Source organism: Polyodon spathula, chromosome 1, assembly GCF_017654505.1.
Source record: "Polyodon spathula isolate WHYD16114869_AA chromosome 1, ASM1765450v1, whole genome shotgun sequence".
Taxonomy (NCBI): Eukaryota; Metazoa; Chordata; class Actinopteri; order Acipenseriformes; family Polyodontidae; genus Polyodon; species Polyodon spathula.
In genome coordinates, this window is record NC_054534.1 from 90,314,735 (window position 1) to 90,334,148 (window position 19,414).

Sequence of the window (19,414 nt, forward strand, 5' to 3'; positions counted from 1 at the left end):
AAAAAACTCCATCCACGTACACAGACATCTCAGTCAAAAATTTTAAAAAAGGTCAAGGTCAGTTGGCGTTGTGGAAAAAGCTAGATATATAATATAATACTCCAAGGGACAGTACCAACTGGGGCTACAGGCTGCAGTCTGAACTAATGCCTACCAGCAATAAATTGTGCTGTTGTCCACTATAGAAGACAACACTCATTTGTGCAGTATGGCACAGACAGAAGAGGTGCACTGTATGTAGAGCAGGGGTTTTCACAACAATTTTTTTGGTGGCCTCAGAATGCGGCCACCAACTCTTGCTGGTGGCCTCATATTTTTTTCCCTAAAAATCTTAATTACTAAATTAACTCTAGTAACAACAAATAAATATGCACATATACACACCCACTCATTGTAAATTTATTAATGTCTTTTTTATAAGACATTAATAAACAAATTTAAAGTTGTCTCTGTTCTTGATAGACAACACAATAGAAACAAATAAGGTGCTTTGAATGTTCCTGTATTTTTTGTTGTTTATTTTGCTTTCTAGGTTCAAGATGGATGTCTGTACAACAATTCTGAACTAACTAAAATCAAAGGAAGCTAACCTGTCTTGCAAGGCCGTTAGTTGCTAAATAGATCGATCACAAAGGTGTATTGCTGGAAAAAGTTTCCCCTCATGAAATGATTTTCAAGATCGTCCGAAAGGATACTCAGGTATTCAGTTAAAGCAAAGCAAACCTTTCGTTGCACACTCTCATCCTGACAGCTGAGAAACTGACTGAGCTCGTAAAAAACTGAAAAGTCCTTTTCCTCTTGAAGGTGCAGGACGATGTCAGTGACTGTCATTCTGAATGTACGAATCACTTCAATGCTGTCAAATATCGTTAGCTGAGGTTTCTGAAGCTCCAGGTTCAAGGAAGCAAGCTTTGGTAAAAACTCTTTCAAAAAGAGCAAACAACCATGTACTTTTGAATCTTGCAGCTTTTGGGACAGTTCCGGGGAAATTGTTCAAAACCTCGGCAAAATCTTCCCGGAGCTCAAACAGCCTCTGTACACTGTTATTAAAACTAAGCCAGCAGACCGGATTGTAATTCAGCAGCAATGTATGTGTCTCGCTGCCTGTTTCGCAGAGTTGCGAATCTCCCTTTATTGATACTGCTGGTGTTGACAACATTGATGCTCTTTTTCACTACGGATTCAACCTCATGCAAACACTTCATTGAAGCCTTGCTGGCAAGTACTTCTTGGCGTGCAAAGCAGTGAAAAAAAAAGTTTCTGAGTGCAGCTTTCTTGGAAGCTGTTCAACACCCCAACTCGTGCACTTTGCATAGCCGCTGCTGTCACGCCAAACAGATTGTCAAAGCAAATGCGGCACTCCTGCAATTTTGCCTGAACACATTTAAAAATGTGTTTCCCAGTTGGCCAAACACTGAGGCTCACCTGACACAAACCACCTTCAGGAAAACAATGACAATCAGTCAAAAAAAGTGAACGCATACGATTACCTTGGGTTTCTTTGGGACATCAAGACTCTCATCCATGCACAGGCCGATGAAAGGGCTCGCTGCGACTTTTTCCGCTATTTTGTTTTGTAGAACATTCTCCAGATCTCTTGTGCTCCTCTGTAATGTGTCGTTGGTCAGTGGTATATCTCAAGTGTTTTTCTAGTTGTATGACCAGAACAATGCTCTTCACGAGTTCTCGATCACTGAATGGTTTCCTTGCTTTCCCCAAAAGTGGTGCAAATTTAAAAGTAGCCACCTGCATCTGAGCTTTACTTACAAAATCTGTGAGCTGTCGCTGTGGACTTTCAAGCCCAGTTTTTGCATCATTCATCAGCTTGCGCCTCTGAAACTCACTGGTATTTTCTTTGCCCCTGAATGAGTGCTATAATGATGTTGCACTGCGTACATTTTATTTTGATTAATTTCTTTCTTGTAAACAGTGCACACTGCAACTTGCTCTGAAACTGAATCCAATGGTTTCAGAAATACAAGAAACTCCATTTCCCACTTGTCTTCAAATGTTCGTTTTTCTTCCATCCATGTTCTGCTTTTCTTAGCAGCAGGAGACTGTGTGTGTATCACATTCAGGGTTATTTTCTACCACTGATTTTTTTTTTTTTTTTAACTTTGACATCCACACTTTAATTTGAACTCTTTCACATTCTGAAACAAAAATCCCGAACACCATGCAGCGATCTTGCCGACAACGATGTTGGCCAATAGCCGCTTAGAGCTGCAGTTGCGCAAGATGTAAACATTGGTTAGCCAATGAATAAGCAGCTATGTGATTTGAAATTAAACCACTCCTGTACTCTACCGTAATATTTACAGAAGGGAATGAGTGCGCACACTAGCATTTACAAGGCAATATTAATACTTAACACCTTAGCGTTTACACGGTAACTTTAATACTTAACATCTCAGCGATTGTTGTGGCTGCAAAAAAATCCACTGGTGGCCAGATTTGAGAAACATTGAGAGTACCGTGCAGAAAGGATACAGCTACGGCCAAAAGTTCTGCATCAGCTACAATTTTAGGATTGAGATGAATAAAATTTTAGAATTAATATAAATAAAAATTAAAAAATTAAGAAAATGAATAAAGAAAAAAGTTATACGAACATAATTTAGAGCTTTTATTTAACATCAATATGTAATCCAATACGTTAACGTAACATTATTCAGCAGGTTTTATTTGACTTTATTAAGCAAAATGACTTAATTCTATAGGGTGATGCAAAACATTTAGCCATAGCTGTAGAATGGGGATCAGTATCTATACTTAAAGCAACAGTAACAACATATCGGCATAACTCACCTTGGAACAGATTTCGTGAAGACTGGTTGCAATGGCTTTCGCTGGGGTGTCACATCGGAACACATGACATTTTAAGATCCGGGTGTCTTTGTCTCTTGCTACATATGCAAAGTCCCTACAAAAAGTGCAAGGAAAAAACAAGACAGTTAAGATACCGCTATTACTAAAGGATTAGGGCAATTGGGTCATCTACATATCCATATTCCGAAACACTTACTCTCAGTACTTGAATGCCGTGTACACACAGTACATTATAGCATGGACTTTGATCAATTCATTTGGATGCTGTGCCCCAATAAGTCAGGTCAGATAATTGGAATTCAACAGTATTAGTTCTATTAATGTAAAAATACTATATTTTCTGAAATTGTGTTGTCTTTTGTTTTTTTTGGCTTAAATGGTTAAGATATGGTTTGCTGAGCCAATGAGGCTGATACATCAACCAACTGCAAGTAAACAAAGTAGTTATTGTATGTCAGTGCTATTTAGTTCAGAATAAAGCTACTTCAAGACTATCAGCAAGTGTATGGTATTTGTGTTTAGAATCTGTTCTATAAATTGTTTTAAGGGCTTAAAAAACAGCCAGTTTTTTAATATATATCTTCATTCTTAGTTAGTCAAGTATAGATCATCCTTGCTAATTAATGCACTGGTATACTGTGCTTGTAAATATAACCAAGTAAAGTTAAGATAATTACATTTTTTTTTGTTGTTTATATAATCCCACAGTGACACATCTGAGTGTATTCTCTCAGGGTTTGCACATTGCATCTCTAAATCATGACAGGAATTCATGAGCACAGCTCTGTTTATCACATGAAACGTGGATTAGATTTGTTGCAAAGTAAACCTCTGGCCTTTTATACAACCGGGTCATAAAAATTAATTCCCCAGAGGAAGACCAAGTTTAGCAATGCACTACTTGCCAGATATTAGCCCCAGCTGTTTAACAAATGGCTTGCTATTAAAAAAAAAAAAAAAAAAAAAAAAGTAACACTTCATATAGTATAAAATAGATGGACTTTATTGATCAAGTAACATTGTCTTTCGTTTGTTGAGGGCAGAAACATTGTCAGATACGTACTGTATAATAAAATAAATAAATAAATAAACGGATTTAGTTATAATAAAGCATCTTTTTTTTATTAATCTCTGCTTGCATCAACCAGATTAGACCTCTGGAAAGGTAAAGCATAAATTGCTTGTTCCTTCTTTGCTGCAGTACATTTAACACACAGGTCAACGGTCCCTTTCAAAACAGGTTTGCAAGCTATTCTAAACCCTATTAGTCAGTGCCATTACCTGGCTAACTATTACGGGTCAGTATTTGTTCTGATTGATACTGCTATCGGGACTCGTAGGAGAAGCAGGACTGTTTCATTCATGTGTGTTTGTTGGGGCAGTGTGCAAGGATTCCCTCCTTAGTTTAACAATTCTTGTTGTATTGTATTTCAATGAAGTACAACAGTCGTCATACTATCGGCAGTGCTGTTACACAAGACAAGGCTTGCTTCTAAAGGAGCCTCTCTGTGTTATTTTGCAAGAGCCTTCACATGCTTTAGCACTTAAAAAGCGGACTCCTTCAGTAAGGTGCTCCATTGAATTAGATTAAAGCGTTTAAATTAGTTCTCTACAGTCCGCTAAGCAAGTGCTACGTGGTAAAAAGAACAGGAGCATACATAAGATAAGAATGCACTTTTGTTTTGTTTTTTAAATTCATATAAAAATACATTTTTGGTGTGTACCCATTAAGTTGTTATGGTTATGTAAAAGAAGAGATTTTTTTATGTTATGTTTGTCTCAATCTCCCTATTAATATTTTCTGTGTGCAATAAAATGAAAGACGGTAACAGGTTTAAACTGTATAGAATGCATGGTGTAAGAACATGTTTCAGGAATAAAACAAGCCGTGTTATAATTTAAAGGTTGTCCTTATTAAAATTGTGGGAGAAAAAAAATGTTAAAGCTCATTTAATCTGGCCTGAAGGCAACTGTTTAAAAAAAAAAAAAAAAATTGTAGCTTTAGTTGCAACGGGTTTGAAACTAGCAGGTGTACTACACATCATGCATGCTCTTTGTATTTTTTTTTTTGAAATACAGCATAAATTATAGAACCAGGAATGGATTAGAGGGTAGAAAGCTGCATCCCATCTGATTTTCTGATGTTTTGCACTGTAGTGATACAATCCCTGCATGGGCTCTAGTATCTGCAGCTAATTCCTTAGTAATGCAATGTAAAGGTCAATGGAAGTGACCTTTTCATTGAATTTAAATGGAAGAAATTATGATAATATGCAAGTCTCCTACTCCTCTGTGGAGGTCTACTGATTATAATTTACTTACCTGTCTAGATTGCATCTGTTTCCTGTTTCACCAAAAAACTAAATGTATTGTCCTAGATACACCATTTCTTTCCAGGGTTTCATTGATTTACAGGGAATGGGACAATACTATACATTAGAGTAAGCTGTATTTTTTGTATTTATTTGTTATATCTGTGACAAATGGAGGAGAAAAATTTGGAAAACTATATATATCAGTTTTGGCATAAACAAATATCTTATTTTGTATCAATTTAAGTCAGGGGTTGAGATATTACTCAAATGTAATATATTGCTATAGAAACAGCCGATTAAACCGAAACAACATTAAAATATGAATCTGCAATTTGAAAGAAAATTCAAAACATGTAAAATCCATGTTGGTCCAAGGACTATACAGTAAATATATTCCATATGAATTTGTTTGTAAAATATGCATGCATTTTGTGTGAAATAAAATACATATTCCAATACATAAACTGTCTTAGCTGGAAGAAAGTATGCATTTAACATCCGACAGGAATTGCATTTTTATGAATCTCTATACGGCTTGCATCAGCAAGAATGGTGCTTCTAACGAGGCAAGAAGACTGCTAGACGCAAATCACAGCTTAGTGGGGCAACTGTAACATTCAGTTCCAGTGGTGTATGCAGAACAAAAGATATCTCATTTGACACTGAGGGTATGATTATTCACCGGCAATGGAGGAAGATATAGGTTGATAACTACAGCATGTGCAATCAGCATCATGTGTAAAACCGTACATTCCCCAGACAGTGCCATAAATTGCTAACACCGTTGCCACTGGAACTACAAAAGCCAAGGTTAACAAGATTTAAGCATCCATGTTTAGGCCGGTCAGTGCCAGGGTTTGGCTGTAGCTCTTCCTTGGCGACTGGAACATGGACAGAATGCTACTCGGCTTGTAGACACAGCGAAAATGAAAATGAAAAGATTTACCTCTCTCTGAATCCAGGAAAGCAGTAGAAGAAAAAAAAAGCAGATACACAGTCAGCAAAAGCCCACATACAGTACAGAATACACAAGATCAAGGAGAGGAATCAAGGAGAAGAAAAGTAATGGACAATGCTGATACACTTTTAGCAAATGGCTAAAAATCTCCCCACCACCAACCATACAAAAAAAAAAAAAAAAATATGTATAGTATATAATTAAATTCATGGACTAAACAATCGAATTTAAAAATAAATATCCTTCCAGTATGGTGGGTAATGCCTTAAAAATGAATGGTGAATGCTACTTAAAGATCGAATGTGTATAAGCTGCAGCCATGTACACTATGACCTTTTATAATTTATTTTTGTAATTACTTCTACACTGCACAGATTTACCTGGCCTAATATCACCTTATCAGAATTCTAGATAAGGAATGCTTCTAAATGCTTCTAGATAAGGACTTGCACAAAGCCCTTTTGTAACCTTCAGGTCCAATTACAGTTTCTTCATCTTTATTTTAGTCTTTTACAAAAGGACCCAAGTGACCCCCTGGCAGAACAATATAAACTATATCCAATCTACAGGGTATGTAGTTTGATAGTACTCAACCTTCAGTGAACACTCAGAATGCCTTATCCTAAAATGCTTTGCAAATCATATATAAAAAGGTAATGGCTATGGTCACTTTTTTTTTTCTTTTTTTTTTTTTTTTTTTTAAACAAAGCACAATTCTGACAATTAATACCAAACTAAAGGCTGTTTCGATTGTTACTACACACAGTTTACATTACCTAAAACGAGGTAAATGGAAACCTTTGGTAATCAATGGCAGAGGAGGGGAGAAAAGACGCCAGAAACATTAAGCTGTCTGTACAGGAGATTTATGACAACTTGAAATCATTTGAAACTTGTATCACCATAAACTTGGTAAATATGAATACAGAATAACAACTTTTCATTTCCCTATAAGACATTATGCTTGACCGTCCAGTAACAGCTACATACAAATTCTCCTGCAACTACTAGCAAGAAAATGCTGCATTACAGGAGATCTACCTCACTGAAATTCTTGCCTGTTTAGCAGTTTAGGCATACAGTAAGGTACAAGCCTTTTTTTTTTTTAACCTTTCGTCAGCTGCAATAATTTAGCTACAAAGGAAGGCCATAAACATAGTTCCAAGAAAAACAATTACATATTGAAAAACAAAAATTGTGACAAAAACAGTAAATGCCTTTATAATACCACAAACACAAATAGAAACTACACGAAAATATTATATTGTACTTGGAAACTTAACAGTGTAGAAAATCTAGTTAAAAAAATATTTAAAAACACAATATATATATATATATATATATATATATATATATATATATATATATATATATATATATATATATATATATATATATATATATATATATATAACGGCTAGTATATTGATATGAATAAGTTACATTGCTCATAGAAAAGCAGCTTCACTTTTCCTTGAGAAAAAAAAAAAAAGGACTTAAAATAGAGGCTCCATCCCTTGAAAAATAAAGATTGCCGATCCAAAGTTTCAAAGTCTGTAGATGGGGGGCACATTTACTCTGAATTGCCTGTCATCGCTTTCAGACATCGATTGTACAAGTCAACAAGGGCTGCACTATAGTGGTAGTCTAGTATATGAAAGATGTCTTTTTTTGCAACTCGCTGAATCAAATACATTTTATTTTTTCAATAATGTACTGTAGGAGGCTAATGCAGTAATCGAAGGCTGCATTCACACAGTGTCCGTTTCAAACGGACTTGGTCTGGTTCATTTCGTATCAATGTGCTTGCTGTTCACACTTACCTGCAAGCAAAGCGTTTTTTGTTTTTTTTTGGTACTTTTCAATTTTTTTCAGGACCGAGTTTGTTTGTGTTCACAATGTAGTTTGCAAGAGCATTTGGTTCATTTATGTGGTCTATGAACCGATTATTCAGTACTGTGCAAAAGTTTTAGGCAGGTGTGAAAAAATGCTGTAAAGTAAGAATGCTTTCAAAAATAGACATGTTAATAGTTTATATTTATCAATTAACTAAATGCAAAGTGAGTGAACAGAAGAAAAATCTAAATTAAATCCATATTTGGTGTGACCACCCTTTGCCTTCAAAACAGCATCAGTTCTTCTAGGTACACTTGCACAAAGTCAGGGATTTTGTAGGCATATAGTCAGGTGTATGATTAAACAATTATACCAAACAGGTGCTAATGATCTTCAATTCAATATATAGGTTGAAACACAATCATTAACTGAAACAGAAACAGCTGTGTAGGAGGAATAAAACTGGGTGAGGAACAGCCAAACTCGGCTAACAAGGTGAGGTTGCTGAAGACAGTTTACTGTCAAAAGTCATAAACCATGGCAAGACTGAGCACAGCAACAAGACACAAGGTAGTTATATTGCATCAGCAAGGTCTCTCCCCCAGGCAGAAATTTCAAGGCAGACAGGGGTTTCCAGATGTGCTGTCCAAGCTCTTTTGAAGATGCACAAAGAAACGGGCAACGTTGAGGACCGTAGACGCAGTGGTCGGCCAAGGAAACTTACTGCAGCAGATGAAAGATACATCACGCTTACTTCCCTTCGCAATCGGAAGATGTCCAGCAGTGCCATTAGCTCAGAATTGGCAGAAAACAATGGGACACTGGTACACCCATCTACTGTCTGGAGAAGTCTGGTCTGAAGTGGCCTTCATGGATGACTTGTGGCCAAAAAGCCATACCTCCGACATGGAAACAAGGCCAAGCGACTCAACTATGCACAAAAACACAGGAACTGGGGTGCAGAAAAATGGCAGCAGGTGCTCTGGACTGATGAGTCAAAATTATAAATATTTGGCTGTAGCAGAAGACAGTTTGTTCGCTGAAGGGCTGGAGAGCGGTACACGAATGAGTGTCTGCAGGCAACAGTAAAGCATGGTGGAGGTTCCTTGCAAGTTTGGGGCTGCATTTCTGCAAATGGAGTTGGGGATTTGGTCAGAATTAATGGTCTCCTCAATGCTGAGAAGTACAGACAGATACTTATCCATTACGCAATGCCATCAAGGAGGCATCTGATTGGCCCCAAATTTATTCTGCACCATGACAACAACCCAAAACATACAGCGAAAGTCATTAAGAACTATCTTCAGCGTAAAGAAGAGGAGGAGTCCTGGAAGTGACTTGGAAGGATTTGGAATATGAATCCACACAGAATCACTACTGTATATACAGGCTCTAAACCAGTTCAACTTAAAGGTCCTGATCAAGGATTCAAAGTCAATGTCTTTCAGCCCACCATCTGAATAATCTTTTACTAGTTATATAATGGTTTTTGTTACGCCACATAAAATTAAAGATGACAGAATTTATGCGCGTAATATTTTGGGGGAAACGTACAACAACCAAGATGAGTATATCAATCTGGCTAACCCCTCTGTTGTTGATAAGAGAATATGTCCAGAGACAGATACATCTCTCGGTAACCAACAGCTGAGTGCTAGTTTAGTTTTTTCCAGTCTATTGTTGATATTCAACAACTCTATTTTTTTTTTTTTGGTTTTTAGCCATGGTAATTTCTAGGTACTTAAATTGTATTTTTGATTGCAATAAAGTCTATGTTGTCTATCACATATTTATAAATAGGAATAAGTTCATTATTTATTTTTATTTTTTAAGTTAAAACACAAACCTGAATCCACCTCTTTAAGTGGACTCTGTATGGTTCATTTCCCAAGATGACTGTGTTGTTTACACTTCACACCAAACGTACTGAACCACACCGAGTGGAGACCAAACTCTCTAAGCGGGCCCAGTGTACAGAAGATATTTAATTATGATATAATATAATTTATATACAGTGAACTCTCATTAATACGAATTTCAAGGGAATGGCAAAAAAAAAAAATATGAGTCTTATGAGTAAATCTTATTATCAGGAGTCTAAGCAAAATTAATACTGTCAGTTTTTATTGAAGTTACAATAGCACTGAAATCAAATTTCAATTATAGCAAAATGTGTTAAATCTGTGTTAAGTGAATTTGTATTATAAGAAGTCATTTACAATAAGTGAAGGCTAAACTTGTCCATGACCAGGTAGAACAGGGATCTCCAATCCTGGTCTTGGAAGGCCGGCAACTCCTGGTTTTTGTTCCAACTCTACCCTAAAATTACTTAATTGGTCCTTGTTTATTTTTTCTGTTTGAAAAAGTCGCTTGTGTTGACATTGTCAATACCTTTTAGAGTTTTGAATGCTTGAATCAGATTGCTGTGTAGTGTTCTTTGTCCAAGACTGTATATATTCAATTATTTAAGCATGTCTGCACAGGACCCAGAATAATTCTGGTCGCTCTTCTTTGCACTCTTTCTAGAGCAGCAATATCTTTTTATAGTGAGGTGACCAGAACTGAACACAATATTCAAGACGAGGTCTTACAAATGCATTGTAAAGTTCCCTTGATTTAAATTCATCACTTTTCACTATATATGAGATTTTGTTGGCCTTTTATAGCTTCCACAAATTGTCTAGAAAAAGACATTTCTGAGTCAACATAAACTCCTAGGTCTTTTTCATAGATTCCTTCTTCAATTTCAGTATCTCCCTTATGATATTTACAATGCACATTTGCATTATAAATTGCCATCTGTCTGCCCAGTTCTGAATGCTGTCTGGATCATTTTGAATGACCGTTGCTCCTGCAGTGGTGCTTGCCACTCCTCCTATGTTTGTGTCGTCTGCAAATGTAACAAGTTTGCATGCTATACCAGTCTAAGTCATTAATCTGGATTAGGAATAGCAGGAATTCAGGGTTTGTCTTTGTGACAATTCACTGGATTTATATCATATGAAAGTTCTTGTAACCAGTTTATTTTTGTATTTAAGCATTTATTTTGTTTTATATAAAAAAAAAAAGTACAGTTTCAGTGGCAGCTTCATTTCCTACAGTGGCACAGCAGTTCATGTTCGACAACATTTTAAATGTCTGCAATTTTCAATTTCCTGCAGCCTTTTTCTTCAGTCTTTAGATAAATGGCTTCTATGCAAAATGTTGAAGATATTCAAATCGACTCAGCCGTTTTAAAATGGGTTTAGTTAGGTCTCCAACCACTGAACCTTCCACTGGGTAAGCACAGAGCAAAAAGTATGTGAATGATTCTATAGCCCAGTGCTACAGAAAAGCAGTGTCCTTCATTCGAATAACAAATCACTCCATTTTAAGGTCCTCTTCCTTGGCAAGAGAGATACAGAAATAGGCATTGATTTGTCTTTTGTCTTTAGTTATGCTCTTGTGTACATTATAATCCAAAAATATGTGACCCAATAGGCTTTTTATAGTGTCTAGTTATTTCCTCTGTAGCTTTTTTTTATTTTATGGAGAGACAGCTTCACAGCAATAACGAAAAATAATTTCAGCACTATTTCCTTATAAAAGATGTGCAATCATTAAAAGCCACAGAAAAAGAGAAATACAATGAAAAACAAAGAGTAAGTTGAATTTATTTTTGAAAATGGTAGTTTCTTCTCTATTTTTCTTTTTACCCACTGAAGTGTAACAATTAATTTCACACTCAAACAGTTCTGTTTTTCTGCGGTACAATTTAACTTAAAAAAAAAAAAAAGTTAATAGTTAAATGGCATTCATGTTTGAAATCAGGTGATCTGGTTGTGGTAATCTGTTTGCAGTTATTTTTGCTAATTGAAGTGTAATACATTGCTAGTTCATGGAATACTCTGATCAATGAATGGCTAGGGTGCTGCTTTTTTTTTTTTTTTCCCTAGAACATAAAAATGTATTATGGTAGCTTCAATAAATGCCTGCAATTGCACGACAGATTGTTTTAATTGAAATTCAACTATTTTGAGATGGAGATGCATAAATAAAAACACAGTCTGCTACCAGAGGCTTAATGGCAGCTAATGTATGTTAATGTATGTATTGCACAATGGTGCATTTAACCTTTTTTTGATTGAGACCAAGGTTCCCACAGCTGTATTATTAAACATGGCTGATGCAAAATGTCACGTACTTTAAAAAGAAAGGTTATGTAGCAGAACCACCAGGACCACTACATACTGCAATGTTCATCTTCTGTTTGTGAGCTCTGTGGAGATACAGTTTATCTGTTGTGTCACTCCTAAAAGAAACAATTAGATTTTCTGGTAACCTCTAAAATCCCTTTCGACACAGGTGGTCTGTCCAGAATCAACTAACACAAATAAAATGCCACTAGTTTACAGAACCTCCCGCACCTCTATGTTTGGTAGACATTAATTACATTTTCTAGTTAAAGTGGTTTTAAAAAAAAAAAAAAGGGGTTTGTCAGCAGTATCAAAAACAATTACTCATACTGAGGGAAAGCCTGGAGGTAATACCATGGTGGGTTTGATACGAGTCAAGGTGCCTCGCCTACTGCAGAAAGAGCTTTAGCAAGCATATTAATTCGCAACAGCTTGTCATGAAACAATGTTTATACTTCAATCATTAAAAAGTTCATTAAAAGTAGGGATGTGTCTGGCTGACCGGTCATGTTGTAGTGCTACAGATAATTTATGACAATGTCAGAGATTAAGTAAGCATAGATGAGACAAGATAGATTTCCCCTTTCCAGTCAACAGAAATGCCACTTCAACATCACAAAACCAAGATGGATTACCAAAGGTGTACACTGAAAATGAGAAAGAAATCTTCATTACAAAGCAGGAGCCCAACTACAGTCCATACATATGCAGAATACATAAGGAGGCATTCACAGCTGCCATCAGAAATTCTAACCCAGCCGCCCACCAGAGCAGGGGGACTCTGGGATAAAAGAACCCCCATTAAACTGTAAAGGTTAATAGCATACAATGAAAGAAATGCTTGAGAACGCTTGAGTTCACACCAGAGCAACTGACAGCAGCTACTGTAAATGCCAACACCATTCAATACATTGCATAAAACACAGAAGGAACAATCATTTTGTAAACTCAAATATGCGGATATAGATTAATAATGCCAAAAACAGTTTTAAAAGCTATCGATCCTTGAGGTGTTTGGTGCCAACTTCAGCATTCACAAAAGAACTGGGCTGTAGTTTAATGTGAACCCCATAAAGTACAGGAATATATCATTGTGATGAAATTCTTCAGAATATTCAACTCCATCAACAGGGCTAGACACTATTTAAAAAGTGACACCTACTGGCAAATAAAGACTTGGTGTCCAAACTCTATATACAATATTTGGTGTGGTTTTCCCTTCTAATCCTCCAAAGTATTTGGGTTATTTCACAACTAAAAGTTCCTGTGTCTTTCACACATTCCACACTTAAATGACCAGAATCCATAAAAATCGCATCAAAATTTGCTGGTAAATACTATTAGAGAACCAATTTCTAACACAGAAAAAAATCCTAGCCAAGATTAAAAAGACTGGCAGCACATACAAGCCGCCACAGTAAAATGGCAATACATTTAACAATTTGGACAGCCTAATAGATGTCAAGGATAAGGGTTTACATAATGCAGCCTACACATGTTGTAAAGGGCAGCAGGAATCAGATTTTAATAATGATTTATTTCAGCAAAAAATGATGCACGTTAAGCACATTATACAGAGGACGATCCTTCATAAGGGGTTATTACAGCAACATATGCAAATATCAGTTGAGAGTGCACACACACTGTTTCTTTAAACTACCCTAGTTACTGTGCTCCCTTTTCACATGCATCCTTAAGTCTTCACGCTGTGTGTATAGCCTCCCACTGACAGCCACTCCAAATTGAGTTGCCATAAAATCTACACTTACTGCCAACTTTTCTCCTGTACAGCTGTGCTTATGCAAGCTCACGACATGGGGTCTAGGGGAAGAAACCACTAACCCTAGCTTCTGGTAGTTCTGACACCATTTATAGCATCTCAAATGTGAAAATAAATAAATAAATAAAAAAGACAAATACATGTTCTGCTTCTGAGAGGAACTTCAGAACAATATGTTCTACACTTTAAATCAAACCACCAAAAAAAACAGAAAAAGAGAGTACAAAGACAGCAATAGGTACTTACTGTGAAACAAACAGCCATCCATCCCTACATTAGCATTGCGAAGATCTGTGGGTCATTAACTGGATCAATTTGGGTATTTCACTTTCTCCGTACAAAGATGTCCCTCCTCTATTCAATCACCCCTTCCTCAAGGAAACTACACTATAGCTTTGCTTAAATAACACAGTAAAGGTGCTGCAGACTTCTCTTTACACTTCCTCTAACCCTTTTTTTCACTGCAGTGAGTGAGAGCTGGGGGGGAGGGAGAGAGAGAGCGAGAGAGAGAGAGCGGGAGAACTGAATGCAGAGCACGTCAGATACCTTCACAACCGCACTCAGCACCCTGCTATCCCTCAGGCATCGGTATGCATCAGATGATGCAAAATGCTATAGCCATGCACTTCAATGACCTGTGGTGAAGCCCCCCTAGAGAGGAAGGCAGCTCATTCATTTTGTAACAAGTGGATTCTGAACACAGCCAATGTTGTTGCCGACTCATCCCCCCCACTGCCACACACACACCCTACTTAAACCAAGCATATGCAGATGTGGGTGCTATTTCTATCCTTCTGCCATGCAGATTAAATGCAGTTCCCATATAATTATTCTTTTTTTTTTAATGTATTTATTTATTTTAAAGCGTAGTAAGAGATCTTGGTTGGTCTCAGCTGTGAACATGTCCAACATTAATTTCAGCCTATAAAAGCGTTGGTTTTCAAGGACTCGGACTTACAAAGATAGATGCTCTGGAAAATCTCAGGCTTGGATTAAAGCTGTTATCCATCAAAACCCCAGTCTGGAAGCATTTTAATACAAATGCAGATTTTCCACAACCCTGGGGCCTTATCAGCACAATACGAGGTAAATTATTCCACTCAAAATAACACACGACATCATTGAAGAATATGGTTCTCTGCACTGACGAATGCTCATGAAGATGAATTTCACAACAAATTCAGACATTTTTTTACAGATGATAAAAAAAGGCTGAACACACTATACCTAGAGTAAAGAGTTAATGGAGGATAAAGTTCTCTTTCTAGTATTACGTTTAAGAGTTAAATAGAAAACATTTGAGTTGTCCATGGGTATGTATGTTAAGTTACGCCACAGTGCTCCATAAAAATGAGCATTTTTAAATAACCTTTCTATAAATGAGACCTGTGAGCTTCACTGTTTCTAATCTCCTGAGCGAGAGCATTATAGCCAGAAAGGGCATTGCAAGTGATAAATCACTGTTAGGGAAGCACTTGTACAACTTTAACATAAATGTGGATCAGATTAATCACTGGTTTCACACCCTGATTAGCACCAATCTCGCACTAGTTTACTTAAGTTAACATTAGGCAGTATAAGGTTAGTGCTGATCTAGTCTATTCACAGTTCTCTTGGTTGCAACTCCAAGCTGTATCACATTTCCAAAAATACCATTATATGTATAAACTACAGAGTTATTATGAACAATAAATCACTCTGAAGATGGTGGTGAGCTCAGGTTTATGACCGGTTCTGAACATACTGTAGTAATATTATTATATATACATTCCTATTAATTATTTTATTAAAAAGCAACAAGACACGTGTTTTGTTCTTCTATTTCTCATCACAAAACAAATCTAAAACAGACGAGCTTTAGTCTAGCAACGTGTGTGTACATTCTGTTTTTTTTTTTTTTTATATCTGCTATGTGAGGCTTCAAATAGAGAACCACAGTGGTTAACTGAATAATGAATGTGTAACTGATGCTTAAAGCCATGGCAATCAATAATCATCTCTAATACATTGTTATAATACAAAAGCATACTCCTGAAAAGCAGAGGAAGCTTTAAAATGAAGCCACGCTACAACACATACTAAACATTTGTATCTTGGTCTAAAGGAGACAAACATTTTCAAATTAATTAATTCTCCATTGGCTGACGCTTGTTAAGCAATTAAATACATGCAAAAGCTCCCAATTAACATACCTAATAGGAGATTTTTATAAAAACAAAAAGGAGGAAGAGCTTTACAGTCTTTTCCTCCATAAAGCGCTAATAAGAAAAAAGCAGCAGCAGCAATAAGCAGTTCTATTATCTATTCAGTGTGCAATGAAAGGACTTTGATTTCTGGATGTGGAATACACAAACCTACTGCTACTAGGAAAGTGCTAAAGGCGACGAGGCCGATATGAAATCTTCAAGGGCTGGGTTGGCATCACAGTTTATCAAAAAAAAAATAAAGTCTGTGACCGCTGTCCTCGGGGGTGGGTCACGACTGCGTCACAGAGCAGCTCAAAAAGCAGCTTTGTTATTAAGTACTCAGGATTCGGGTCTTTAGGATGCAATTACCCATTTGGTAATGGTTACATTTCGTACTTGAAAGGGAACTGCGATTTAAATTTGCTTTCTTACGCTTAAGAACCGTTCAGAGTTCTTTAGTGACATAATTTCATGTCTGTCTATGCAGCGGTGTGGGTGTGCAATTATCTTAGTTGTTAGAGCTGTGGACTGTCACAATCCAGATTGGGATTACACCTAATCCAGGGCACGAAATAACTGACAGCAATTGCCGCAGTGCCCAAGCTGCTTGCCACAATGCCTCTCAAATTAAAAAAAAAAAGAAGAAGTTCATTGGCAGCGTCACTGATTTTTGTTGGGAGCGCAGGATGAGTCACGGCTCAGAAAGTCTGTGCGGTGAGGAGAAAAAACATAATTGGACATTCCAAATTGGAGAAAAAAATTAATATAAATAATAATTGGTCACTCTAAATTAAAAAAAAAAAAAAAAAGGGAAGAAGAGCGCGGCAACAAAGTGTTCCAGGATTTACCGAATGTTTAGGTAAGAAATGGGTGCACTGCAGTGGCCCTGAAGTGCAAAACACAAATACAAATAAAAAAACGCAAATTCAAAAAGCCCACAAAAGCAACGATTGTGGACATTCCCCCAGATACCGCAGCACAGTCTCCAACTTCTGGAGAAGTTGAAGCTGTTAGATTGTGCAAGTTTTAGTAACTTAGTATATTTATTGGTGTCGCAATGGTAAGCCATGCACTCTCATTTTTTGAGAAAATAAACGTGCACAGCGGGGAAAAAGGCACTTCTATCAAAACACACAGGCGCAGGAACAACCGGCACTACAGTGCTACAGGATCTAGAGACCCCAAAATAATGTTTCTTCAGGTTTCAAAATGTGTCAAGACTGCCGGGAGAGGGATGATGTGTCACCCAGTTCAGTGGCAGTTACTTAGACATTCAGCCTTTCAGTTTTCAAAGCCTACTTTTGCTGTGAGATAAGATTTTTTCAGTGCGAGAAACAGATTATTTTAAAAGCAGAAAATATACAGCGAACTTGGATAATTATGCACGAGGCAGCGAAAAACTAAAATTTCCCCGCGACCAAAAACTAAAATAAAAAAAGGCAACATATTATATTATTCCTGCAGGAGCCACTCTGAACAGCAAAGCAAAAACACTGACAACTTCAAACGCACTTTGATAAGCATACACAAAACCAGAACTAACACCATGAAAGCTTGAAATATTGCTGTTTAATATTTTTTATCAATAAATTATTTACCAATATAAACAGTATATATGGTCATTTTCTTTTTAATTTGTTTTGAAGTAAGATAAAAGACCCACTACCCAATACTCAAGTAACAAGCTCATTATTAGCGTTATAGTCATAGTAGTGTTGTAACTGTTGTTTAAATAACCAGTAGACTATAAATATATAACCTGCTTCAATATTTGATGTAGTTGTGATATATTGTATTCATTTATCCATAGAAATACTGCATTAGCATTACTTTTTTTTTTTAAACTAAATAGGTAGTTTTTCCATGATAGTATTTTATTGTATTATACAGGAAATAATGGTATGACAGCAAGACAAATGCATGGCTATTTTTTCTGTTATAAAGCAGCCATTAACTGAACTTTATGCACGTACAAGCTCGGTCTCTTGCATTTGGTGATAATTCTGTAGTACAAAATGCATCAAGTAAACTATTAGTATTACATCTAATGTTGATACATCAACACCTGCTAAATCATTTTTGTGTTCCAGGCCTTTTTTACACGTTAAACCGAAATATCTTGTAATTTATGTTGTTTTTAAATTGGATTTTTTGCATGCCATTTTATTTTTTTACAATGGAAAAAAAAAAAAAAAAAAAAAAAAAAAGATTTTATTTTTATGACAATTACTGTGTGAATCACTCGGAAAACATTTGATTTGTGTTTGTTTGAATTAAAATTTCATCAACATAATAGGCTCTGTATTTCTTTTTTGTTGTTTTATGAAAGAGTATGAAATCACCTTGGTGCCCTTGGGTTGGATTTATGTTTTGCTGTTTTCCCCCCTAGAACTGCCTTGGTGGCCCTGAATCTTCACGCCCAAGAAAAGGCAACATTGCCTTGCCCTTTATGACCTTAACTTCTTGCCTTGCTAACCCCTCCCCCTCTCCCAGTCAAACTAGCTGTAGCCTGATATCTTCTAGCATAATCAGATTCACTGAGTTTGCACATAGCAAAAACCAGAGGGTTGACTATTACAAGTGACAGACTTAAAGAAAGCCTTACAATTGAAGTTATTACCAACATGTATTATTGTATTTGAGCAAATGCTAGCATAAGTGGCAGTTTAACTTAGATACTCTGTTATAGGCAAATTCAATTAAAGGGACCTGATAACAGCAAACCACATGAAAAGAATAATAAAGCTTTCCCCAGAAGAAGCCATCCGCCCAGAGCAAGCTCCCAGGAATCTTATAGGATTAAACTTTCATCAGCAGATCTCTTTATTTCAAAGTTTTATTGAAGTGCATCTTTAAAAATCATCTGCTCAAAAATCATTAGACTGCCTTTCATCTTCTGAAGGAGATTTTAAAATTATACTTTATAAAATACTATTAGGAGAAAAACTTGTTCCGGTTATGACTTCAGTATCTACTATAAGCTCTGAAACTGGAATGAAAACCATCAGGTTGTCCACTTACATGGATTTCCCATTACTTCTAGGCAGCAAAATGCAATTTTTCTGACAAACAAATAGTCATAAGACTTTGAGACAACCCCCAAGTTATCCTAGTGTGGGCAATACTGGGCAAAGTTCCCCTTGGGTTATGAAGTCAAGGGCATGACATCAACAATTCAGCTGGAATCAATATGATGTGTCTGTCACGGAAGCCAACAGAATCTTCTCTATGTTGAAAACATCTCATGCTGAGGGCAATTAAATGTTGGAAGAATGTATGTTTTTGATCCCTGCACAAAATGGGATTGTATCATTCTATTTTAAATCCCTTACATT

The 19,414-nt window shown here is 36.4% G+C and overlaps 1 protein-coding gene across 10 annotated transcripts in view; it reads right to left on the reverse strand.

The window, feature by feature from the left end:
- Nucleotides 1-19,414, reverse strand: part of LOC121324054 (amyloid-beta A4 precursor protein-binding family B member 2-like) — a 121,744-nt gene that overhangs the window by 15,344 nt on the left and 86,986 nt on the right. For 7 of the 10 annotated variants that reach the window (XM_041265545.1, XM_041265500.1, XM_041265536.1 and 4 more), the window contains 2 exons: nucleotides 6,091-6,096; nucleotides 2,809-2,923 (listed from right to left, as the gene is read on the reverse strand). In XM_041265545.1, coding sequence (XP_041121479.1) covers nucleotides 2,809-2,923; nucleotides 6,091-6,096 — 121 coding nt within the window. The remainder of the gene's footprint in view (nucleotides 1-2,808; nucleotides 2,924-6,090; nucleotides 6,097-19,414) is intronic. The other 3 variants (XM_041265551.1, XM_041265528.1, XM_041265510.1) reach the window with 1 other exon arrangement.